Source organism: Sinohyriopsis cumingii, chromosome 3 (genome assembly GCF_028554795.1).
Source record: "Sinohyriopsis cumingii isolate HCF-2022 chromosome 3, ASM2855479v2, whole genome shotgun sequence".
NCBI classification, from domain to species: domain Eukaryota; kingdom Metazoa; phylum Mollusca; class Bivalvia; order Unionida; family Unionidae; genus Sinohyriopsis; species Sinohyriopsis cumingii.
The window spans coordinates 135,674,271-135,701,843 of record NC_142963.1 but is presented as its reverse complement, the minus strand read 5'-3'; the positions used below and the strand labels follow the sequence as shown (position 1 = coordinate 135,701,843).

At 35.3% G+C, this 27,573-nt stretch overlaps 1 protein-coding gene across 2 annotated transcripts; it reads left to right on the top strand.

Annotated features, from left to right (window-relative positions):
• On the top strand, positions 1–22,193 carry LOC149803923 (uncharacterized). Of its 2 annotated transcripts, none has more exons than XM_089953739.1 (6): positions 1–127; positions 3,458–3,535; positions 5,561–5,669; positions 9,187–9,348; positions 12,751–12,866; positions 18,788–22,193. In XM_089953739.1, exons 1-5 carry the CDS (start codon positions 95–97, stop codon positions 12,861–12,863), a joined length of 495 nt encoding a protein of 164 aa, XP_089809865.1. In that variant the 5' UTR covers positions 1–94; the 3' UTR covers positions 12,864–12,866; positions 18,788–22,193. The 2 variants fall into 2 exon arrangements, with proteins under 2 accessions (XP_089809865.1, XP_089809864.1); XM_089953738.1 differs by having other exon boundaries at positions 12,751–12,883.
• The last annotated feature ends 5,380 nt before the right edge of the window (positions 22,194–27,573 follow it).

Genomic DNA, 27,573 nt, shown 5'->3' with positions numbered 1-27,573 from the left:
GGGGAGCTACTCTACAAGCTTGTCAGCAGGGGAAGCGTGATATAACATTGGTCTACTTGACGCCAAGTCATTGTCTAAAAAACTATCAGTTATTATGGCATCAGAGGATTCAGAATATGAAGAAGAGGTATATTAAAATATAGTGGTACCATAAACTAACAAATCGTTTTTTATTTGTACATAAGAAAATTAGTTTTACTGATTTGTAACATGTTTTCGTGGTGGGCACTGGTACAAGGTAGTCCTATAATACTCATGGCACTAATTCAATTCTCATAATAAGCCCATGCAAACACCATGATATTCAAAATTAAATAACTTAAAATTTTTGATTGCTCATGATCAAACCTATATTTATCAGCATAGATGAAACCTGGATGTTAGCTTTTGTATAGAGGGAAGGATCCGCGGCATTTTCTGGACCTGCATGTGTTTGAAACATGTGCTTTCAATTCCGCACCAAAGAGTCAGGTGCTCATTTTAGTAATGAGTGTTCCAAACTCAAGACTGTTAAAGGACTGAAATTTCATCAATAAAACAAAGTCTTTGTTTTTTTCCACTTACAACTAGAATAAGCTCTTAAAAGATTCTTTTTCCTACAACATAACTTACATTATTAACCAATCCTGGTCAGCCTAACCCATATATGAAATCAGAAATAAACTCTGCATCTCATCTCTCGAGAATTTAATGAGAATCAGCATGTACAGATGTGAAAAATTAGACTTTGAAACTGCATTCAACAAGTGGGCAGCCCTAAAATCATGACGGATCTTCATGTAACACTTTGTAACATTTTGTTAATGCTTGTTGTAATTAGAGTATTAACTAACCCATCTTTTGTAATTTTTGTTGCCTGTTACATTAATAGACTAAATTAACACTTGAAAAAATGTACACTACTTGTTCTGGCGACACTTTTTGAAAATTGGCGACAAAATATTGAGGTTGGCGATTTTTTTGGCGACAGCTTTTTAAAAGCCAGGACCATCCCTGTATACTTTATTTTATGTTCACCCATTTCCAGGCTGGTTGCCATTTTCCATACCATTAGTACCCTGTGTCCTACATGTAAGACCTTGATGCTGATATTTATGTTTTGGATGTCTGGGTCTTAGTGCCTAAATAATGGCACTGTTTTGATGTTGACTAACATCGTAATGAAAGTCAGATTTTTCAGGAATATCTCACACAGCTGGCAGCCAGTAACGATTCTTTTCTATAAAGTCATAAAGTTTTAGTCCGACTTTACTTACTCTTATGTCTTTTGTCTAATAAACTCAAATTCTTAAATGAAATGGACCTGTTTTCAAGTTCCATTGGCCTACATTTCAGTTGGTTGGAAAGCGATGAAAGCCGGGAATGCTGAAATAGGGTTAAGCTGAAATATTATTCTTTAACAAAATGAATAAAAATATATTATGCCTATGAGAACTGTAAGCAACATTTCGATTTGTTCAAGAAACATATCCCCCACATGAACCTACTTGAACTTACTTCGGCCTACCTCAACTGCCATCGCATTTCAACAAATTCAGCTGTATTTCAATGGAGCATGAAAATGCTTCCATGTGGTAATGTCAGATTTGTATTCTACCGGGATAAAAACAGCACAGTAAGTATATTTAATTACATATCAATTTCTGGAAAGAATGTCAGTATGGGCTGCCAAGTGTGTAAGAAGTTCCTCAAACTTTGACTACATGTTCCAATGTCAACCAACATCGAAACACACTAAACAAGCCCATTGTTTGAGTAGTAAGGCATAGCACTAAAACATAAATAAATATGATGTGTCTTCCATTGTAGGACTAGTACAGGGGCTTGTTACAAAGAAAATCCATCAAAGAACTGAGGGATTAGGAGGGTAGAACCTGTGGTAGATAATCCTAAGTTTCTTTGTAACAAGTCCTGTGGGCACTATGTGCATTGTTCAAGGTATTATTAAGTAGTCAGTGTTAACGTACTTAAATACTTTGAGAAATATGCTTCAGGTAAGTCTACAATGAAATTTATGTTTTAGGCATCAAAGTCTTACCACCCAAATAACGGCAATGTGTAGCGTGTTTTGATGTCGATTAAGATCGGAACAATAAGTTAAATTTTCAGGAATATCTCACACACTTGGCAGACCATATCGGCACATTTCTACAAATTAAAGATGTAATGTTTTAGTCAGATTTTACTTACTCTGATATCATTTTCCTTACAAATTATCATTCCCATACAAGCAAATGGACATGTTTTAAAATTCCATTGACCTATATTTCAGTTGGCTGGAATGCTATAGAAGTCAGGAATACCTAATGTGGTTAAAGGATTATAAGAATCTTGAATGAAACGAAGCTTTCAAAATATCTTTGTCAGCATTAATATATTTTTATTGGGTTCGTTAAAGAATTATACAGGAGTTTTAACTCATTTCATTATTCTTGGCTTCCATCGCTTTCCTGCCTACAGAAATGTAGGCCAATGCAACTTTAAAACAGGCCCATTTGCTTGTGTCACAGTATGAACTTATTAGGAAAAAGACTTCAGGGTATGTAATGGCTACATTTTCAGAAAGTAAAAAAATATTCATAATTAAGGGTACCAGTAGTTCATAAAGCATTTTTAGTAACCTCTAATTACAATCCTGTAATCTAGTTACTCAGTCAAATTCATTACAATGTATTGCTTCTGTTGATCTCTTTTTGAGTCATTTTGCCAAATTATACTGCATATGAATATGATATTTTATAAACATCTGTCAGATGTGTTTATAATATACAGTGTACATACAACTGAGAAAATTTTCTACTTGTAAATACATTATTGCTTAAAACCAGTGTTAAATGCAAAAATATTCATACTGGGAAACAGTTGGCATAATTCAAATAAAAGAACGAAACCAGCACGCACATTCATAAAAATACATTGCATTTCTTGCTTTGCTTCCACTTGTCCCTGTCCAGCTTTCACATTTTCCTGTTCTGTCCTGAAATTCCAGTCTAGCTTGACCCCTGTTGAGCCCAAATACAGTAAAACCTGTCTTGAGAGACCACTGCTATGAGAGACTGCCTGTCTTGAGGGACCAGGTTCTCCATGTACAGATTTAGAGATTATATAGTGTTATAACCTGTTATGAGAGACCGCCTGTCATGAGAGACCATTATGTTTTGGCTGAAGGGGTGGTCTTTCAAGACAGGTTCCACTGTACAAAGATTTCATCATTTAATCATTTTGCATGCTTTTAGGGTTAAAAAAAAATAATCCTAAATTATTATCTTTGCCTTGAGTGATGATTTTACTTAAACTGCATAAAGAATTAGGTATTTTCTATTTCAGGTCTTCATAAGATTGTAAGTAATAATCACCAAATGTATACTTTGCTATGCAATTATTTTAATTTCTTCAAAGCAGAAATCGTGTGAACAAATGGCACACGGAAATATGAACTTTGTTTTTCCATTTTCAGGAAACCCATATAATTGTGGAATTATCTGGCATTATGGAGACAGATTATTTGTCAAAGGCCAAAGATTGTAAAATTTTGGTAAGTTCACATTCATTTTATGTTACACATGTGAAAGGGAAGGAATTTTTTGCTTGTCTTAAGTTCACTACCATTTCATGTTACACATGTGAAAGGGAAGGATTTACAAGTATTGTCATAAGTTCACTACTATTTTCTGTCATACAAGTAAAAAGGTGGAAGGATTTATATGGATTGTCACAAAAGCCATTTCATTTTGCAAATATTGAATAATATTGGGGAAAAATCAAGAATTTTCAGCCACCACTTCTTCATGACATAAAAAATATGGTATTGAGTTGCAATTGAATTGATTGTGAATTCAATTTATTGAATTCTATATTGGAATTTTGGAAGGATGCAGAGCTTTTCATTCATTTGAGATACAAGGGCCTTGTGAATCATTTGGGTGCTTATAAACATTTTTTTAGGGTAAATCCATGCACTGAGGTGATTGGATTTGTCAAGTAGACTGGTTACCACTTAGTCCATACCATATCAGTATATTTTCTTATGTGAAAGACCAGTTTAGCATCACAATTTACCAATGGTTGTGACCTCAGTAAGTGTTAGAGAAATGTATTAAAGCCTGTCTTTTCCATTTCCCCTTTTGAAATGTAAATTTAAGTAAAATGTATTGTCATAAATCTTTGCTTACTATTTGATAGTTTGCACTGGGAATATGGTGTTAAACATTATTGTCAACAATTACCTTCGACATCCCCAGCTCATCTTGCAGTAAATGTTACTATCAGACTGTTCTAAATATGTGTTGAAATTTACTGACCTTTGAGGTAATTTTCAATATAGAATCCCATGTGCTGGGTGTCCTTGACAAATATTGCATTAAATATACAGTCCCTCATCAGAATACATGATTGAAATTGGATGTTTGGTCATGAAACAAACTTATTCAGAGCTCAGTTAAACCACTCCAGCTTTTGACTTAACCATGTAAAAACTGGCTGTGCCAAGGAAGCCACTCCAGCTTTTGACTTAACCATGTAACAAAAACTGGTTTTGCCAAGGAAACCACTCTAGCTTTTGACTTAACCATGTAAAAAACTGGTTGAGCCAAGGAAGCCACTCCAGCTTTTGACTTAACCACATAAAAACTGGCTGTGCCAAGGAAACCACTCCAGCTTTTGACTTAACCATGTGAAAACTGGCTGTGCTAAGGAAAACTTCACTGCTTACTAGTCCTTGATTCAGGTTTGGACTTTGAGAATATCTGTATGCCAAGTAAATGCAGGTTTACACCTTCAATATATATATATGCATTTTTAACTGATAATAATCTCTTAACCCAAACATTGCTTAACATCTAGCTTATGTCAAGTATCAATAACTTTTGTCTAACATCTAGCAGCAATCTGATTGGTCAGCTGTCCAGATGGATTACTCATAAACTGTAGCTGATCATTGCATGCTTAGCATGGAGGTATTGTCATACCTTGACTGTCTGTCTGTCTGTCTGCCTGCCTGTCCATCTGTCTATAATGACATCTCCTTTCAAAGTACTGGTTGTAAACTCACCAGACTTGATACAAAGGCTGCATATGTGATGACCAAATGAAAGAGGGTGTAATTTTTTGACCATTGACCTGGGGTCTCAGGGAAAGGGTCAGATCAAATATGCAGAATTTGTAATTGCATTGACATTTTAACATATTTTCTCTGCCAATTTTATTCTTTTAAACTGCTGGTTAGAAATTTCCCTGACTTGCTACAAAGGCTGCCCATGTGATGATCATCTGTAAGAAGGGTATATGGCACATTTCCCTGGGGTCTGTGGGATATGATCAGAGCTCAAACAGCAAAAAATTCTAATAACAGCAACATGTTTAAATATATTTGGCAAATGTTGTACATAGGATTAGGACACATAATGTATACAGACAAATCAATTGCCATATTGTCTGTGTTTGGGATGGGGGAGGGGGTCTACGCATTGGGGCAGGTCTCTACTGATATTTAGTTATAATGGCTGTTTTCCAGGGTATATATACAGGTCTGTACTGATATTTAATTATGGCTGTTTTACAGGGTATAGATACAGACAGACCTATCTTACAGCTGGACCACTACATTTTTGCTGGCGAATATCAGGACACACTGGGCACCTGCATGTTGTTTGAAGAAAAACCTATGACTGGTAAGTTACCTACCTTACTTTGGCAATGGATTACAAATAGAGTGTTGAATTTGGAAATTTTGGATCTGCATTTTTTGGCTGAGCATACACATTTCAAACATTCACTTGTGCAGGACAACTTCAAACATTTCAAAAATTCATTTGTGCAGGACAAGTTACTTAAAGCACATTATCTCAGACATTCACTTGTACAGGACAAATTTCTTACAGCATATAATCTCAGACATTCACTTTTATAGGACAAGTTACTTCAAGCATTTCAAAAATTCACTTGTGTAGGACAGGTTACTTACAGCATATTATCTCAGACATTCACTTGTACAGGACAAGTTGTCTACAGTTCTCATCTGCCTGCATATTTTTTCACCAATATAGCACATGCAACTAGTTTCTGTTGAATTTTAATAATCAAACAATAATATTCTTATAAAATAAACTTTGAAAATATCGTTTTGGAGGAAATATTAAGTCTACTGATAATTTCACACTTTAAGGGTAGAATCATGAGCAGTCCTGGATAACCAGGTGTAGTGTTCACAAAACTCCTCAACATCACTGCTCACTCCTACTCAGTTTTGAGCAGTCTTGGAAAATCAGGTGTAGTGTTCACATAACTCCTCAACATCACTGCTCACTATTACTCAGTTTTGAGCAGTCCTGGATAACCAGGTGCAGTGTTCACAAAACTCCTCAACATCACTGCTCACTCCTACTCAGTTTTTGAGCAGTCCTGGAAAACCAGGTGTAGTGTTCACAAAACTCCTCAACATCACTGCTCACTATTACTCAGTTTTGAGCAGTCCTGGACAATCAGGTGTAGTGTTCACAAAACTCCTCAACATCACTGTTCACAAAACTCCTTAACATCACTGCTCATTCCTACTCAGTTTTGAGCAATGATGGGTTCTTTGGATTACATTATTCTTATTTTATTTTCATTGAATATAAAAATAACATTTTTTAGGAGTATTAGTTAGAACTTTTGAGATTCTTTTGTATAAAGCAGTTTGTTTATTAATGAAATTAAATTGATCTTTAGTTTAAAAGATAACTGTCACAATTATTGCCCAGTACAATTCTTCAAGAGGTGTGTTTGCAAATAATATTTTTCATTTAAATGAGATTTGTATATATTTTGTGATTTTGTTCTCTGCATTTAAACTGTAAAAAGTATTTTGTCTTGTCTTCACAGAAGTGAACATTTACTTGAATAGAAGTGACAAAAACATTTAATTTTTTTTTACCCAAGTTGTAATAAAAGGAAATTTTTGTGGAATTTTACTTCTTTCTGGTGAACAAAGTGTAAATAGTACATGAGTATCCATTGTGAAAAGAATAACTGTCAATGTACTTCCACTAAACATAGCCTTGTAAAGTTCTCCATCTTTATGAGCTTTTTGTTGAAAGCCATAAAAGTGGCTAGCTCTGTAATGTCATTCATGAGACCCCTTCCATAACTCCATTCATGAAAGCCATAAAAGTGGCCCACTCGGTAATGTCATTCATGAGACCCCTTCCATAACTCTATTCATGAAAGCCATAAAGTGGCCCACTTTGTAATGTCATTCATGAGACCCCTTCCATAACTCTATTCATGAAAGCCATAAAGTGGCCCACTTTGTAATGTCATTCATGAGACCCCTTCCATAACTCTATTCATGAAAGCCATAAAAGTGGCCCGCTCTGTAATGTCATTCATGAGACCCTCTCTGTAACTCTATTCATGAAAGTCGTAAGAGTAACCCACTCTATAATTCCTTTCGTTGGAGCCATAAAAGTGTCCTACTCTATAAATCCATTAATGAAAGCCATAAACATGGTCCACTCTATAAATCCATTCATGAAAGCCGTAAAAGTGGTCCACTCTTTAACTTTATTCATTAAAGCCATAAAAGTGGCCCACTTTAAAATGCTGTTCATAAAAGTCAGAAAAGTGGTCCACTTTTAAACACTTTATGGAAGCAGTAAAAGTTATCTGATTACAGTTAAAGAAAGTCATAGAAATGACCCACTGTATAATGCTGATCATGGAAGTTATATAAATTTCTGACTGTATAATTCCTGGAAGTCGTCAAAATATGTCACTTTATAATGCAGTTCATAGAAATCAAGGAAATGCTCCACTTTATAATGTAATTCATAGAAATTCGTAGAAATGGCCCATGTTTTAATGCTGTTGAAGGAAGTCATGTAAATGGCCCACTTTTTAATGATGGTCAAGGAAGTCATAGAAATAGCCTACATAATCTTGGTCAGAGAAGTCATAGAAATGGCCCACTTTATTATGCTATTCAGGGATGTGAACAGAAATGGCCCACTTTATTATGCTATTCATGGAAGTCATAGGAACAGCCCACTGTATAATGATGTTTATGGAAGTCATATAAATGGCCCACTTTGTAACGATTTTCAAGGAAGTCATAGAAGTGGCTCACTTAATGTTATTGAAGGAGGTCATAGTTATTGTCCATTTTATAATGCTGTTCCAAGAAGTTGTAGAAATGGCCCACTTTATAATGTTGCTGATGAGTTATAAAAGTTTTACACATCATAACACAATACATTGAAGCCAGTAAATTGGTCCACTTTAAAATGATGTTCATCAGTCATTAAAGTGGACTGTTATATAATTCTTTACATGGGCTCCATTAAAGTGGACCATTGTATAATTCTTTACATGTGAGCCATTAGAGTGGACCATTGTATAATTCTTTACATGGGAGTCAATAAAGTGGACCATTGTATAATTCTTTACAAGGGCACCATTAAAGTGGACCATTATATAATTCTTTACATGTGAGCCATTAAAGTGGACCATTATATAATTCTTTACATGGGAGTCAATAAAGTGGACCATTGTATAATTCTTTACAAGGGCACCATTAAAGTGGACCATTGTATAATTCTTTACATGTGAGCCATTAGAGTGGACCATTGTATAATTCTTTACATGGGCACCATTAAAGTGGACCATTGTATAATTCTTTACATGTGAGCCATTAGAGTGGACCATTGTATAATTCTTTACATGGGCACCATTAAAGTGGACCATTGTATAATTCTTTACATGTGAACCATTAGAGTGGACCGTTGTATAATTCTTTACATGTGAGCCATTAGAGTGGACCATTGTATAATTCTTTACATGGGAGTCATTAAAGTGGACCATTGTGTATTTATTTTCATGGGAGTCGTTAAAGTTGCCCCTTTCATAATTATGTTAATAAAAGTGGCCCACTTTATAGGTGATGCCACCATATGCTGATGGATGTTCCATGAAGATTGTATCAGAACAGTGCATAAAGATACAAAACTGGATATTTATACTTAATGACACAGTTCTTTCAGTTCATCAGGCTGCATTAGTGACCATACTTGCATTATGAGAGGGGAGGTATTATAATGAGTGTTTTTGTAGTGAGGGATGGCTGTCATTGAATTGTATTCATACAGAATTTCCAGGCCAAAGTCATAAGCTTTGAATCTAAGATTTTATTGTGTCATTTTGTTTTATTAGGGGATGTCAACACAGGAGAGAGTTCAACCCAAGAAAATAGAGAGAAGGCATCCAAAGACCTTGAATTCAAGCTTCTTTGTACGAAGAAATTGTGCATGCAACGAGCATTTCTAAAATCCAAACAGGAAAAAAAGGAAACAGAAAACAAGCAGTCAGAGACAGGTATATTTTCTTGATTTTGCTTTTGGATAATATTTTTAGAGCAGTAAAAAAATATTAGATATGTGTCATGAATACAGATATGGTCAAGATTGAGGAAGTTAGACAGTACGATAATCCATATTATCTTTAGCCAGTACTCTCTTCTCTTCCTTGTATGATAATCCATATTATATTTAGCCAGTACTCTTTTCTCTTCCTTTTATGAAAATCCATATTATCTTTAGCCAGTACTCTCTTCTCTTCCTTTTATGATAATCCATATTATCTCTAGCCAGTACTCTCTTCTCTTCCTTTTATGATAATCCATATTATCTCTAGCCAGTACTCTCTTCTCTTCCTTTTATGATAATCCATATTATCTTTAGCCAGTACTCTGTTCACTTTCTTTTATGATAATCCATATTATTTTTAGCCAGTACTCTGTTCTCTTCCTTTTATGATAATCCATATTATCTTTAGCCAGTACTCTGTTCTCTTACTCTTTCTCTTTCTTCTTTAACTTTGGAAGTGGTTCTTAAAAGACCATAAATGAACTGTATTGAAAGATGAAATATACTTAGTAAACAAAAGTTTTAAAAAATATATGGATTTGCTGAGAGAGACAAGACAAAGACATGTAGACAGAAAACTGAAGAGACAGACAGACAGACAGATGCACAGCAAAATAATTGAACTCCATAAAGAGAGAAGCAAACTTTAATTCAAACGAATATATAAGAAATACTGTAATTGTGAGATATGACAAAAAGAGAAAGGCATTTACACACAAAACTGACAGACAGACAGATGATAGTATATATTATATGGTATATATTTAGACACTCTAGGGTTATACAGTAAGTGTTATATAGTAAGACACTCTAGGGTTTAGTTCAAGTTTCCTCTGACCCTTGCCACTCCATTTTTGATATTTGGACACTTATGTTGGGGTGTAGGGTCAGAGCGCATTCCCTATCGAAAAGCTGGAGTTCGCCGACACCATTTTCTGTCAGCATGGGGTAACTGCTTTCTAGCCAATCCAGCACACCTCAACGACCTTTCATTGAGATATATCTGCATGAAATCGATAGGAATATGATTTATTTTCTCAAAAATCATGAGCATAGCATTTGTCATGTCTTTAATCCACTGACAGACTAGATGAAAGTACGTCGTTGTTGAAATTTGACCTGGATCTGGCCATTTGCATTCCGAGTCACATGACTAAACAAATCACGGAACCTACATGTCAATAACATCAGAGGTCATATAGTCACATGATAACGAAAATAAGCAAATTTCCCAAGTTGTTGTACATAGAATTTGGACATATTATATAGAAGTCACTTAATAGGGAATGCGCTCTGACCCTACACCCCAACATAAATGTCCAAATATGAAAAATGGGGTGGCAAGTCTCAGAGGAAACTCGGACTATCTAGGGTTGTACAGTATGTGTTATATAGTAAGACACTCTGGGGTTATACAGTATATGGTACATGTATATAGTTAAACACTCTAGGGTTATTCAGTATATGGTATACAGTTAGACACTCAAGGGTTATACGGTATGTGTTATATACTAGGACACTGGGGTTATACAGTACATGGTACATGTATATAGTTAAACACTCTAGGGTTATTCAGTATATGGTATATAGTTACACATTCAAGGGTTGTACAGTATGTGGTATATAGTTAGACACTCTAGGATTATGCTGTATATGGTATATATATACAGTATATGGTATATAGACACTATAGAAATGTACAGTATATGGTATATTATTTTTTTTTAAAAAACAGAGTTACACCACTCTCTCAATAACTTGTGCCCTGATAACTCGAACCTGGTTATAATGTGGGGTCACATGGCTCCCATTTTTTAAACCAGAAAATACCCTAAAAATTGATCCCTATTTGTTGAACATGAAGAAAATCACGATAAAAATTGGTTACGGAAACTTTGATTTGTCACTCGTTTTATCATCGAAAACGGTAGAGAGAACCTGGAAATTTTAATCAACACTTTGAAATATCAAATTTAAAAATAGGTCATATAATATTCTTACATTTTCTATCCAAACGACATTCCTAGAACACTGCAATTAACGATATGTAAGGAAATTTCGATCAATGAAAATGTCACTTATTTCGAGTGGAAGCAGTATTCTTTAATAAATAAATACAAATTAAATAATTTTTTTATTAATTGAAATTTATGTTCTAGTTCTATCTTTTAGTTCCTTTTAAGTGTAATCGTCATAAATGCAATGTGTCCTCTTGTAGTTGAACGTAAAGTGCGTCAATGTACCATAACGGCTTTGTCCACGAGCATTGCTCTGAGAACCTAATTAAGTGCCGACTGTATTTTAATAACTGACTTCTGGAAGTATTTATTGTATTGTTGCACTGAATTCAAAGCTGGCCTCCTTTGTATTACTATGTTAATTATGTCTTTTGAATCAATTAAAGGAGGTGGAATAAAAGAAAAGTTAAAAGGCACCAAAATCTTGCAAACTTAAAATCTAGCGGTCGTGGTCGTATGTCAGGTGAAGTCACTTCATTTGATTAATCAAGCACTATTAACTGTATTGTGTAAGTAACATAAACTACCTTAAATTAACCAACTCTTTTATAATTATGATCAGAGATAGCAAGGCAACCAAGCGAAATGAATACTTCATTTAAAAATAAAGAGCTTGATTTCACAGATACGTTCCATTGTCGGCAAGCGAGTTTCAGAGAATTCTTGAACTGGCACTTAGAGATATCCTCAGGGATGATAAGAACTTTCATTATTACTTCCAAATGAATCACGACATCAATATCGTACTAATTGAACAATACAAAAATTAAGTATCAATGCAGACAGATGTCTCACAAAATAAATGTTTTTTAAATAAAGGAATCTCGTTTTCGTGGTGTATCAACTACTTCCCTGCTCTGTGGACTCCCAGTTTGCCAGGATAATAATAAACACCACTACGGGAACCAGACTCATCAAGAAAACAAAAAGTAGTGATGTAATACACAGATTCTTTCGCATATATGTAATGGTTGTTGAAACTAGTTGGAACGATCTTTCATATGTTGGACATTTTGAAAATAAATGCTATTTAAACAGAATAACAAACAACTTCGTTATAAAAAGCTCGTTATTAAAAATTATCGTTGACATGATTGTAAAATGAGGATTCAGTCAATAAACAGCTGAGTTCCCTAATACCGCTCCCCTCCCCTTACCGTTTTCTAGATGTCAAAGCGATTTTTTCAATATTTGGAGGTCCCTCAGTAAATCACTTATAGTGTGGTCTGTATTTGTGGACCCTGTTGTGCATGAGTTATCGAGGGAAAGGTGTATACAGTATGTGATTTTATAGTTTGACAAGATACGATATAATGTTGTTTCTCTGATGATAGCCAGTGAGGTTGAACCAGCTAAGGGAGATGAAAATGATGTGGAGGTTACTATACAAACAGAAGTGGTACCGGATGGTGAAAAGAGACAGAAGTTAGATGACTCAAATGGATGAAAGGTGCTGTGCATGTAATGGTAAGAGGTTTTATATAGAATTAGGATTTTCATAATCATCCAGGTAACCATGTGAATAGGGGTAGTGTTTTAGGTTCCCTCTCCAGGTTACCTTGTGCAAGTGGGGTAGTGTTTCACTTTCATCCACAGGTAACCATATGTGAGAGGGTAATATTTGTGTTCCCATCCCAGATGATCATATGCAATGGGCAGGGTAATTTTATGGTTCCTCCTCAAGTATTTATGTTCAAGGGTCATAATGTTTTAGTTTCCCGACAGGTAACCATGTGTAAGAGTGGTAATTATTTTCTTCCTCTCCAGGTAACCATCTGAAAATCACATAATGTTTTGGTTCTCCTCCCATGTAACCTTGTGCATGTGGGTAATGTTTGGGATCCATCCTCAGCTATCCCTGGGCAGTAGCCTGTGGAGGGGGAACTCTGCTATGGATATTGGGTCATTATTCCTGGGTCATAGTTAAGAGGGTATGAAGAGAGTAGTGAAGACATAAAATCCGGTATTTTTTATTGATTATTATTATAAAGGGGTGTAAATATTACAAGAGATAACGTGACTTGCACTCAAAAATAAATAAAAAATATGCTTTGCCTTTCTCTTTGTAAATGTATCTTTCTTGACGTTCTTGACATTTGTGTTGTCTTGATTTAGAATATTATTTTGCACAAACAAATTCCTTGAAATTGATTAATCAGTTATTCTGTTATTAAATCCAGTGTTTCTTTTCAAAATTGTTATACATAGCTGGTTAAAACCAAATGGCAGACATCTTCTGCCTCAAAAGCCAAAATGCAAATGCCTAATTTTTATTGATATATATGAAATGATGTTATTATACCTAGAAAGGAGTTACTATTTAGTTTACTATTAACTGAAATTGTCTCCCAAAAGAAAGCAAAATTTTAACTAAACAGTGCAGATTCATTAGCCTTGCATTGGGGCTGTTCCATTAAAACAAACATGAGACCCAGGGAAGGAATTTTGAAATGGGGTCCTCACCCATAAATGCAATTTAGAATTTCCTTATCATTTTAAAATGTAAATTAAAAGAACCCTATCATATATATTTTTTTAAACTGCCTGCCCTGGGTACCAATGTATGTTTAAATGGAACAGCCCTTAGGATAGGTAGTTTTCTGTACCAAGGGAGGTAACTTTTGCAGTTAGCATGATGTATGTAAACAGTTGTATGAACAGCAATGATGATATTTTTATGTCATTAGTTCCACAAATAAGTTTATGTATTCTTTTTATGAATTTTTGTAAGGTAATAAATTCATTACCTGTAGCTATACTGGATATGGACTGTTTATTAGGTAATAACTTCACTACCTGTAGCTGTTCTGTAGTATGGACTGTTTATTAGGTAATAACTTCACTACCTGTAGCTGTACTGTGGTATGGACTGTTTATTAGGTAATAACTTCACTACCTGTAGCTGTACTGGGTATGGACTGTTTATTAGGTAATAACTTCATTACCTGTAGCTGTACTGTAGTATGGACTGTTTATAAGGGAATAACTTCACTACCTGTAGCTGTACTGTGATATGACTGTTTATTAGGTAATAACTTCACTACCTGTAGCTGTATTGTAGTATGGACTGTTTATAAGGGAATAACTTCACTACCTGTAGCTGTACTGTAGTATGGACTGTTTATTAGGTAATAACTTCACTACCTGTAGCTGTACTGTGGTATGGACTATTTATAAGGGAATAAATTCATTACCTGTAGCTATACTGGATATGGACTGTTTATTAGGTAATAACTTCACTACCTGTAGCTGTACTGTAGTATGGACTGTTTATAAGGGAATAACTTAACTACCTGTAGCTGTACTGGGTATGGACTGTTTATTAGGTAATAACTTTATTACCTGTAGCTGTACTGTGGTATGGACTGTTTATAAGGGAATAACTTCACTACCTGTAGCTGTACTGGGTATGGACTGTTTATTAGGTAATAACTTCATTACCTGTAGCAGTACTGTGGTATGGACTGTTTATAAGGGAATAACTTCACTACCTGTAGCTGTACTGGGTATGGACTGTTTATTAGATAATAACTTCACTACCTGTAACTGCACTGGGTATGGACTGTTTATTAGGTAATAACTTTATTACCTGTAGCTGTACTGGGTATGGACTGTTTATTAGGTAATAATTTCACTATGTTTAGCTGTACTGGGTATGGACTGTTTATAGGTAATAACTTTACTATGTGTAGCTGTACTGGGTATGGACTGTTTATTAGGTAATAACTTCACTACCTGTAGCTGTACTGTGGTATGGACTGTTTATTAGGTAATAACTTCACTACCTGTAACTGTACTGGGTATGGATTGTTTATAAGGGAATAACTTCACTACCTGCAGCTGTACTGGGTATGGATTGTTTATTAGGTAATAACTTCACTACCTGTAGCTGTACTGGGGTATGGACTGTTTATAAGGGAATAACTTCACTACCTGCAGCTGTACTGGGTATGGATTGTTTATTAGGTAATAACTTCACTACCTGTAGCTGTACTGGGGTATGGACTGTTTATTAGGAATAACTTCACTACCTGTAGCTGTACTGGGTATGGACTGTTTATTAGGTAATAACTTCATTACCTGTAGCTATACTGTGGTATGGACTGTTTATAAGGGAATAAATTCACTACCTGTAGCTGTACTGGGTATGGACTGTTTATTAGGTAATAACTTTATTACCTGTAGCTGCACTGGGTATGGACTGTTTATTAGGTAATAACTTTATTACCTGTAGCTGTACTGGGTATGGACTGTTTATTAGGTAATAATTTCACTATGTTTAGCTGTACTGGGTATGGACTGTTTATAGGTAATAACTTTACTATGTGTAGCTGTACTGGGTATGGACTGTTTATTAGGTAATAACTTCACTACCTGTAGCTGTACTGTGGTATGGACTGTTTATTAGGTAATAACTTCACTACATGTAGCTGTACTGGGTATGGACTGTTTAGTAGGTAATAACTTCATTACCTGTAATTGTACTGTGGTATGGACTGTTTATTAGGTAATAACTTCACTACCTGTAGCTGTACTGTGGTATGGGTTGTTTATTAGGTAATAATTTCATTGCCTGTAGCTGTACCGGGTATGGATTGTTTATTAGGTAAAATCTTCACTACCTATAGCTGTACTGGGTATGGACTGTTTATTATGTAATAATTTCATTACCTGTAGCTATACTGGGTATGGACTGTTTATTAGGTAATGACTTCATTACCTGTAGCTATGCTGGGTATGGACTGTTATGACCATCCTGTATCTAATACACACTTCAGCTCAAGGTGTATGATGTTCAAGATGATGATTACATTCTTTATACTCTGGTTACTAACATGTAACTGATATTACCTTTGTGCCATATATTACATAATTACATCAATTATTATATCATGCCATATTATTAAACATGTTACATACTGAAAGAGTATGATATTTGTGCTGTATATACTTGATTACAAGTCGAGTCCGGTTGCAAGGAAGATAGATCCAGATCTGCCAATGCATAATGTACTGTCAGATCAGGGTCTTCATTGTTTTTATTCTGTCAGATTAGGGTCTATGTTGTTTGTTCTACTGATTACTCCTAACAAATTGCATAAAACTAGATCTTTCACTGTACACCACTCCCTCAATAACTTGTGCTCTGATAACTCGCAAATCCACTTATAATGCAGGGTCAGGGGTGGATCCCATTTTTTAAACCAGAAAATACTCCATAAATTGGTAATGGAAACTTTGATGTATCACTTGTTTTATCGTACAAAACAGTAGAGAGGACCTGGAAATTTTAATTTACACTATCAAATTTAAAAATAGATCATACAGTTTTTTACATTTTCTTTCCAAATGACACCACAAATAACTATTCGTAAGGAAATTTTGATCAATGAAATGTGACTTACGCCGAGTGGCGGCAGTACTTTAATACATACAGATTAAATTTAAACAATGTATCAATTGAAATTTTTGTTCTAGTTCTATCTTTTAGTTTCTTTTAAGTGTAATCATAATAAATGTGATGTGCCCTCTTGAAATTCAACTTGAAATGCGTCACTCTACCGTAACAGCTATATCCACGAGTGTTTCTCCGAGAACCTAACTAAGTGCCAACCATGTTTTGATAGCTGACTTCCTGAAGTATTTGTTGTACTGATTTAAAAGCTGACCTCCTTTGTATTATCCGACTCTTTCATAAGTGTGATCAAAGATAACAAGGCAGCCATGCGAAATGAATACTTCGTAAAATAAAGAGCTTGATTTCACAAATACATTCCATTGTTGGCAAGTGAGTTTCAGAGAATTCTTGAACTAGCACTAAGAGATATCCTCAAGGATGATAAGAAGTTTCAGTATTACTTTCAGTGAAATCACAACATCAATATTGTACTTATTAAACAATAGAAAAGTTGAGTTTTGACACAGACCACTGTCACATGAAATAAATATTGCATGTTTTTGAAGAAAATGAATCTTGTTTGGCAGTGTATCAACAGTTAGTTTAGTTCCTAGCTCATGGGACTCCTGTTTTGGCAAAATAATATTAAGCACCACTACGGGAACCAGACTCATCAAGAAAACAGAAAGCAGTATGTAATACACAGATTTTTTCGCGTGATGGTTGTTGAAACCAGTTGGAACGATCTTTCATATGTTGAACATTTTATTGTTGTTGTTGTAGGGTTTAACGCCATTTTTCAGCACTCAATAGGCTATACATGGCAGCCAGTATTAATGGTGGAGGAAGAACCCGGGAAAACACCGGAAAGAACCACCGACCCTCGAGAAGCTACTGGCAAGCTTTCTCACATACTGAACATTTTGAAAATAAATGCTATTTAAACAAAATAACAAACAACTTTCTTAGAAAAAAACACATTATTAAAATGTAGTATCGACGTGATTGTAAAATGAGGATCCAGTCAATAAACAGCCCAGGTCCCTAACGTTGCTTCCCCCCCCCACACACACACACACATGGTGTTCTCGAAGTCAAAGCAATTTTATCCAAGTTTTGGAAGTCCCTCAGTAACTTGTGCCTCGCTGATAGTGCGGTCTATGTTTGTGGACCCTGTTGTGTGCGAGTTATCGAGAGAAATGTGTATTATGCAATTTCAGATCTGGGTCTGTGCAGTTTGCAGTTGTACTCATCTTATAAGCAAATATATATATATATATATATATATATATATATATATATATAGTAACCTATTTAACACAGAAATCATGTGATAAATTTACTTTGCATGCTTTATTTTCCTTAAATATATTATTTTGGAATCATTAAATGCTTGTGAATTAAAAAAATTAGAAACATAACACTATTGATTAACAGTAACAGTTTGTCACTTTGTTTCTATTAAAGTGATTAAAACTTTCCAGAATAAAAAAACCCAATGAAATGTTATCTTTGAGATTTACAATATTTTATCATGAAATAGAAGCCAGAACCATTTGGCTTTTGATGTACAAGATTGGTATGAAAAAGCACCATTGATCAGAAACCGGAACCATTTGGCTTTTGATGTACAATAATTCCAGTGTTAGCCTACTAGCCCAGCACAGGAAATCATGGAAAGCCATTGGTCAGTGTCAAGCCATAATTCCAATATTGATCTACAAACCCAAAATAAAGGATGGATGGAAAGCTGTTGGTCAGTGTCAGGTGGTAATAATAGCAATATTGACCTACTAACCAGGCATAAACAATGCATGGAAAGCCATGTCAAACAAAAGGCTTTTCGTTCTATGATTTATACTAGCCCAAACATGATATTTAGTTACCTGGGCTAGTTGGACATAGGGGGTGTAATCCTCTGGTTCCATATCAGAATTTTTCCTCTAAGACAGGAACATCCTCGTTTTTTGCAGGCAGACAACACAATGACAGTTGGGCGTCCATTGTCATCTTGCACAGTGACAAAAGAAGGTTAGAAAGAATCGCTGTTGACTGTTTACGAAAGTGTTACAAGCAGTATATAGTATTAAATGTTATAGTGACCGAATGTGATTCAGGCTGGTATCATGTTTGAAGTATATTGATTGATTTTGGGACATTATCTGATTATACACTGCATGTACATTGATTGATTTTGGGACATTATCTGATTATACAGTGCATGTGTTTCATTATGTGCTGCATGGCATTGTAAACTTAGCTATGCCATGACGTTTAATAAACTGATGTGAAAATTTGTTTGAAAAAGTCAGAATATTATCTCCCTCAAACGGATGACTACGTAAGTAACCAATCAGCAATACCTCCTGTGGACAAAATATGTCTACCAGTATTCACTAGATGAGGCATGTCTGCCCAAAATAGATATTGTCAATTATGCACTTTTTGTTCAGTACAAGTTGCCTTATTAAACAAGGTCCCTTTTACAAGGTGGTTATGGTTATAGATTGTATTTTGGTACAATTAATGCTATGTACAGTGTACCCTGGTATAAGGTACTGTTAATGATATGTACAGTGTACCCCGGTATAAGGTACTGTTAATGCTATGTACAGTGTACCCCGGTATAAGGTACTGTTAATGCTATGTACAGTGTACCCTGGTATAAGGTACTGTTAATGCTATGTACAGTGTACCCCAGTATAAGGTACTGTTAATGCTATGTACAGTGTACCCCAGTATAAGGTACTGTTAATGCTATGTTCAGTGTACCCTGGTATAAGGCACTGTTAATGCTATGTACAGTGTACCCTGTTTTTGTAATACAGACCTCTATATTATCTGGATATAATCAATAGTCCTTTTACATTGTGTAATACACCTCTCCCTCGATAACTTGTGCACATTGGGGTGCAAAAACATCGACTGCACTATAAGTGAGGCGCAAGTAATCAAGGGACCTATAAAAGAAGCCAAAACAAATAAAGGGATCAACGTAAAGGCAAAAGGGGGTGGGTGGGTTGGCAGGTAATAGCGTTGAATACTCAATTTACAATCGTGCTGAGATTAACTGTGAATAAATGCCTCTTTTTAATGGTGTACTTTGTTTATTTTTTTCTCATAGAGCAACATTAATTTCAGGATAAATTACAGTATTTTAGGAGATCATCAAAACATTATTCCACATGGTTTACGTTCGCTTAACATGTGTATCACTTCACACATTGTGTACTACATCACTAATTTGTGTGTTGAATTGGATACATTCTAGTTTTATTATTTGATCCAAATTAGACAGGTATTTTAATACCAAATATCAACACTCTTTTCGAGAAATACTGTTGATCAAATGAACGAATGAACAATAGATAGATTTGATTGTGGTAGAAGTAAAATGACAAAAAGCACAAGGGTTAATAATTACCAACATGAATTTAATGGGTCTACAAATTTAAAACAGTGTAAATTTGAACACGATAATACTTGCCATTTGTGACATTCTTGACAAATATACAATGCTGTCAGGCATTTCTGCGCACTTAAGGTTTCCGTCTCCAATATTGAAGCAAAATGCATACCAAATTCGACCGATGAAAATATAATGCAGCAATGCTTACCATTTTTAAGAGGCAATTGTCACCAGAATATTCTGTTCAAAATAATACTAATTATGGACACAGTTGATACCAACCTGTGTTTTCCTGACAAGCGATATGTCGGCCTATTCTGCACACAGCATTGAAAAGATGTAATGTTTATCCATCGTGCTGTAGAAATGAAATACATTACTTTGAACTGTTTATGTCAGCAGTTCAGTCAAGTAATTAGGTCAGGTATATATTAATTTTACAAAATTCAAGGTAAAAATGCCAATAAATGGAACATAATTGTGGGAAGGAACACTTGTATGGCTCTCATGAACATCATTGTAGTAAGGAACACTTCTGTGGCTCCCATGAATGGCATTGTAGTAAGGAACACTTCTTTGTCTCCCTTGAAGAGATTTGTAGTAAAGAACACTTCTGTGACTCCATTAATGACATTGTAGTAAGGAGCACTTCTGTGACTCTCTTGAGCAGGATTGTATAAAGAAACACTTATGTAATTCCCTTTAACATCATTGTAGTAAGGAACATTTCTGTGGCTCCATTGAATGGCATTGTAGTAAGGAACACTACTGTGACTCAATTGAATGGCATTGTAGTAAGAAACACTTCTGTGGCTTTCGTGAACTGCAATGTAGAAAGAAACACCTCTGTAAATCCCTTGAACATTATTCTCGTAAGGAATGCTTATGTCACTCCCTTGAACAGTATTGTAGTAAGGAACACTTCAGTGACTCCCTTGAATAGCACTGTTGTAAGGAGCATTTCTGTGACTCCCTTGAACAGCCTCTAGTAAAGAACACTTATGTGACTCCCTTGAATGGCATTGTAGTAAGGAACACTTCTGTGACTCCCTTGAATGGCCTTGTAGTAAGTAACACTTCTGTGACTCCTTGAATGTCATTGTAGTAAGGAACACTTATGTAACTCCCTTGAATGGCACTGTGGTAAGGAACACTTCTGTGACTCCCTTGAATGGCTCTGTTGTAAGGAACACTTCTGTAACTCCCTTGAATGGCATTGAGGTAAGGAACACTTCTGTGACTCCCTTGAATGGCATTGTATTAAGGAACACTTCTGTGACTCCCTTGAACAGCATTTTAGTAAGGAACACTTAGGTGACTCCCTTGAACAGCATTGTAGTAAGGAACACTTAGGTGACTCCCTTGAACAGCATTACAATAAGGAACCAATGCATTAATATCTGATCTGTGTAAATATGCTGAATCATAGTTTCCACACTTTCAACAATGACAGTAATGGCAAAGGTGTCAAGTTTTAAGTTAAATTATTTGCAAATCAGATGTTTGTGAGTGTGTGTTGGGAGGAGGGGTTGTACAGAGGTATGTGAGAACCTTGATACCAAGGCACAGTTGTTTGTTTTTGCCATTCAGTTGTTTCTTAGGGTAGTCTTGTACCAAACTTGCATGTGAAATAGTTAATCTTTAATGTTGTGAAAATGTGTGCTTGTATTAATAGAAGATATGTACTAAAATTATAGTAATAGGAAATGTACACTAAAATTATATTAATAGAAAATGTGTACTAAAATTATATTAATAGAAAATGTGTACTAAAATTTATATAATAAAATATGTGTACTAAAATTATATTAATAGAAAATGTGTATTAAAATTATATTAATAGAAAATATGTTCTAAAATTCTATTAATAGAAAATGTGTTCTAAAATTGTTTCAAGAATAATGATGTGATGAACATTCAAACTAGATACAGGATGAATAATAAAAATATTTATTTCTTCAAAAATGCAAGCTTGTTTTCATCCTTATTTATTTCCTCACATGTTAGATAGCCAGATGTTGACTTTATAAATATGTGTTAAGCGTGCATTTTAAAATCCAGATCATATCAATAACAACTAGACTAGTCCAGTAACTTTATTGGTAATGCATTTGTACAGAACAAGCCAGGTCAGTTTGACCTATAATTTGTTTTTGCTTCACTTTGGCCAGACTTTTCTTTGTATAAAAATGGCAGCCAATTCAATGAGGATATGAATCTCACTGCATCATTCTTGTCTCCTAAGTCAGTGTGACCTATATTTCCCATCCTTGCATGATATTTTTCTCCCAGAGCTATTATTGTAAAGGGTCCTTTATCACACCAAAAGGAAAGAAGCTTTCATTGTCCTAACCTCAAATACCACACTTCAGCACATTTTGTATTTGAGACAAAGTATGTTCTTAGGTTCTTAAGATCACCTCTGTCTGTGTGGGTTTGAATCTTGGATTCAGCCAATGTGGGTATGTGAGAAAGCTTGCCAGTAGCTTCTCGTGGGTCGATGGTTCTTTCCGGAGGTTTTCCCAGGTTCTTCCTCCACTATTAATACTGGCCACCATGTATAGCCTAGCCTGTGCTGAAAAATGGTATTAAACCCTACAACAACAACAAGGTTTGTAAGACCATAGTGAAATATTTTCACATCTTATGCATGTTACACAAAAGCTAGAAAGTGATGTTTCTATGAAAGAAATTATCAATTAGCCAATGAATTATCAGTTATCAAGTAGCCAATGAATTACTTTAAGTCGATTAACAACTTGTGAACAATTTTGTATTCCACATCAGTCATACATTAGATATATACAGGTATGCAGTGTGTTCCTGCACCTTGTTTTCACAAATCCTTAGTATAGGATGATTAACTGTCTGAAACTATAAGCTTCTTTGCACACCTTCAAATCAAAGTACTGAAAGGTATATGCCTAATTTGCATTCAACTTGTTTATATTGTTTCTTTTTAGCAGACATCAGATGTTGCATTCTTTGTGGCTGACAATATTTAATTATCATTCACTTGTATTACAACAGTAAAACTTGAAGAGATTCCTCAATATGTATGTCACTATCGTCAATAGTTATGTCACTGTCTTTATTAGGTATGACACTGCCTTCAAAAGGTATGTCACTCTCTTCAGTATGGATGTCAGTGTCTATTAGGTATGTCACTGTTGTAAAGGTATGCCATTGTCTTTAGTAGGTATGTCACTGTCTTCATTAGGTATATCGCTGTTCAATAGGTATGTCACTCTTCAAAAGGTATGTCACTGGCTTCATTACATATGACACTGCCTTCGAAAGGTATGTCACTGTCTTAAGTATTGATGTCAGTGTCTTCATTAGGTATGTCAATGTCTTTAGTTGTTGTTGTTGTTGTTGCTGCAGGGTTTAACACCATTTTTCAGCACACAATAAGCTTTACATGGCGGCCAGTATTAATGGTGGAGGAAGAAACTGGAAAGAACCACCAACCCTTGAGAAGCTACTGGCAAGCTTTCTCACATACCCACACTGGCCGAATCCGAGATTCAAACCTACGCAGACAGAGGTGAGATGGCAGTGATTCATAACGAAGAGCGCTTTAGACCACTCGGCCATTCGTGGCCCTCTGTCTTTAGTAGGTATGTCACTGTCTTCAGAAGGTGTGTCACTGGCTTCATTACGTATGACACTGCCTTCAAAAGGTATGTCACTGTCTTAAGTAGGGATATCAATGTCTTAATTAGGTATATCACTGTTGTAAAGGTATGTCACTGTCTTTATTAGGTATGTCACTGTTCAATAGGTACATCACTCTCTTCAGTAGGTATGTCACTGTATTCATTAGGTATGACATTGTCTTCAAATGGTATGTCACTGTCTTCAAAAGATATGTCACTGTCTTCATTAGGGATGTCACTGTCTTCAGTAGTTAAGTCACTATCTTCATCAGGTATGTCACTCTTCAAAAGGTAGGCCACTGTCTTCAGTAGGTATGTCACCGTCTTCAAAAGGTATGTCACTGTCTTCACTAGGTATATCACTGTTCGAAAGTTATGCCACTGTCTTCAGTGGGGATGTCACTGTCTTCAAAAGGTGTGTCTTCATTTGGTATATCACTGTTCGAAAGGTATGCCACTGTCTTCACTAGTTATATCACTGTTCGAAAGGTATGCCACTGTCTTCAGTAGGTATGTTACTGTCTTTAAAACGTATGTCACTGTCTTAAGTAGCTGTCACTGCCTTCAAGAGGTACATCACTGTCTTCAGTAGGGATGTCACTGTCTTTAAAGGTATATTGCTATCTTCAGTATAGTTAGTATGTCACTCTCTTCAAAAGGTATGTCACTGTCTTCAGTAGGGATGTCACTGTCTTCAAAGGTATATTGCTGTCTTCAGTATAGTTAGTATGTCACTGTCTTCAAAAGGAATATCACTGTCCTCAAAAGTATATCACTGTCTTCAGTACATTAGGTATGTCATCATCTCCAATAGGTGTCACTGATTTGTCCTTTTTGTCCTGTTGATTTACTCACATCTAAAAGTAGAATAAATCTGACCTATTAAATAAGGAAGATTTTTAAAAATTTAAAAGTTTCATTCTAAAAAAAAAATATGATTTAGCTGAACTTCTCAAACCTGAGCAGTTTCTATTATATAATTCTTGTTTCAAGGAGGCATGTGTAAATCAATATTTGACATCTTTATCTCTATCTGTTGGAAAAATTTTGTAAAGTGTATTCAGTCAGTTGCAGTCAATAAAGATGCTGAGGATTTCCATATTTCAGGGGAGTAACTCGTGTCATACTTTAGGAATGGCCACAGAAACGCAGTATCTTGATAGTTCCATGTAATGCTGATATACACGGTGACACTTTTGTATATAGTAGAGGACTAAAATTAATGTGTCTGAATTATTGTACTGGGTTCACTTACCTAATATAGCCTTGACCTTGTTTTAGCCTTGACCTAGTCTTGACATCAATATACAGTAGCTCGAAGTATTTGAAACTAATGACCACAAGGGCTAGCATTTGTGTTTCACAGTTGATGAAAATCAAAGTTAGAAATGGTTGGAAGTGATTATTCAGTGTAATTTCACGGAGGTACTGTATAAAGCAATATTTGGTATCTCTTTATGAATGTTGGGATTTGTTAAAAGTGTATTCAGTCATCTGTAGTCAATTAAGATGCTGAGGACTGCTGGATTGTGGGGGGGATAACTCGTGTCAAACATTGGGAATACCCCCTGAAACAAAGCATGGCACATGTGATGCTGATATACTTGATGACACTTTTACATCGAGTAGAAGAGTGAGACTAATATATCACAGTTTGTGAAGACCCAAGGAAGCTGATGAAGACCCAAGGCAGTAACGGTTGGCAACAACTATTTACTGACAATTGATTAGATCATTTAGATAGTTCCAGGATATTTGTGCTATAAAACAGTTTGTTGTAAGATGTTTTGTCAAATTCCTAAATTTTGCTTGCTTCAAAAGATACAAAAACAGACAGAAGAAATGACAAGAAGGCAAGCTTATGACAAATTGTTACTATAGAACTGTATTGTTTTCTTATAAGGTCATTGACCCATGTACAAAATTATACAATGAAGAAAATTTATATCTGGGCTAGATGCACATTGCTGTTCTCAGTCTACAGTAGGGTGGTAAGTAGGATGAACATTCATGAATAATTATTATTAGTTGTCTTATTATTCAGTAAATTTATGATCCATCTGAAACAGCATTTGCAGTCACAGGCACTCGCCATCTGCAAGTTAACACAAAGTGACATGGCTCGTAATCTGCCCCACTCCCATTTCATGCTAACTATCTTAACCCAGACGTATGTTCAGCATATACTATATATTTATTCCAAACGTGTTCCACACGTTTAATGAAGTACTTGACTCATCATTTAATAACCACTTTTACGCGAAGTTTCTGCTTTGAATTGTACCCTGACTTCTTGGGTTGCTTTGAAAATTCCCCTTCCGGTTTATTGCACGTTGAAATATGTTATATTGAATTCTCATTTGTTGTTATTGCTTGTTCCGCTCCAGGATAAACAATAATCACCAATCAAAGATCAATGTAGCTTATTCTGTGCGAGACAAACAGCAAGTGTTGCAGAGAGACTTCGCGGAAACATCATTAGATATGTCAAGTACTGAAGCGGATATGCTGTCAGGGTGTACCATTGAGCGAATCGTGCAAAATTTGTACGAATTCGCTCGCTTGGAGAACAGTGAAACGCGAAACCTCCCGCAAATTCGTTGAAAGTCCCACATATGAAAATGTGCACAGCGAAGTATACCATTTTTATTTAACCGTTCTTGTTCAGACGTCTGTTTTTCGGGTAGCAACTGTTCCATAACTGGGTTTTTCAAGTTCGGTATGACTGGTTGTGATACTAACTCTGATTAGCACAACGTGCCCAGGAATAAAAATTATCGAGTAGTTTGAATCGTTCATGAAGAAAGTTTTACAGATGAGTGTTTAACATACGGGCTACCTAGAAAACCCAAAATGTCCTATTCCCGGTGTGGTTCATTACGATTTTGTTTGGCAAATACTTGTTGATGATAGTGATGATGACAATAATTTTTTAAGTTATGATGTATATCAGACTATTGGAGCTGGGAGAGCGTTAACGGAGACAACACTGAGTGATTTTTTGCCCAATATGGTGTTAAATACGAGTCAGATGTACATGCTGAATGGACAAAAGTAGACGGCATAACCTTTCAGTGATATTTTGAAATTAAATGTACAAAGGGCATAATACTGAACCTAATTAAAATTTACGATTTAAGATTATAATGCAATTTTCATTTTTTAATTAATCAAATTTGCCCTGCGGATCACTTGCTACAAAACCACATAGATGTATCCATATCAGGGTTAAGATAAATTGACTAAAATAGGGGTCAAAATGCAATTAAGAAGTAAAGACATTTATTTTAATACCTCTGTTTCAACAAGCAATAATGGACTAAATACACACCTACAGAATTTCGGAACAGACAAGAAATTTGGCATAGCAGTCATTAAACTACTGATTTAACAAAAGGAGTTTATGTTGGTGAAAAATCCTATTTTGAAGCAGATGTATTCAAAAGATAATATCTGTGATCTCAGGGAAACTTCAAAACAGTCATGAAGATCAGTTTCCCAACATATTCAAGCTGACAAAGAAAAAGGAGCATAGTATGTTCAGAAATAATTAACACATTGATGTTTGTACAGCCAGAGTTGACATCTGTCAAAGATGTTGATTTCAGTAGAGTTATAAGAAAGTGCAGCAGGAAGAAAGAGACATATTGAAGTTTAGATAATAATAATAATGAGGACTTTGTATAGCGCC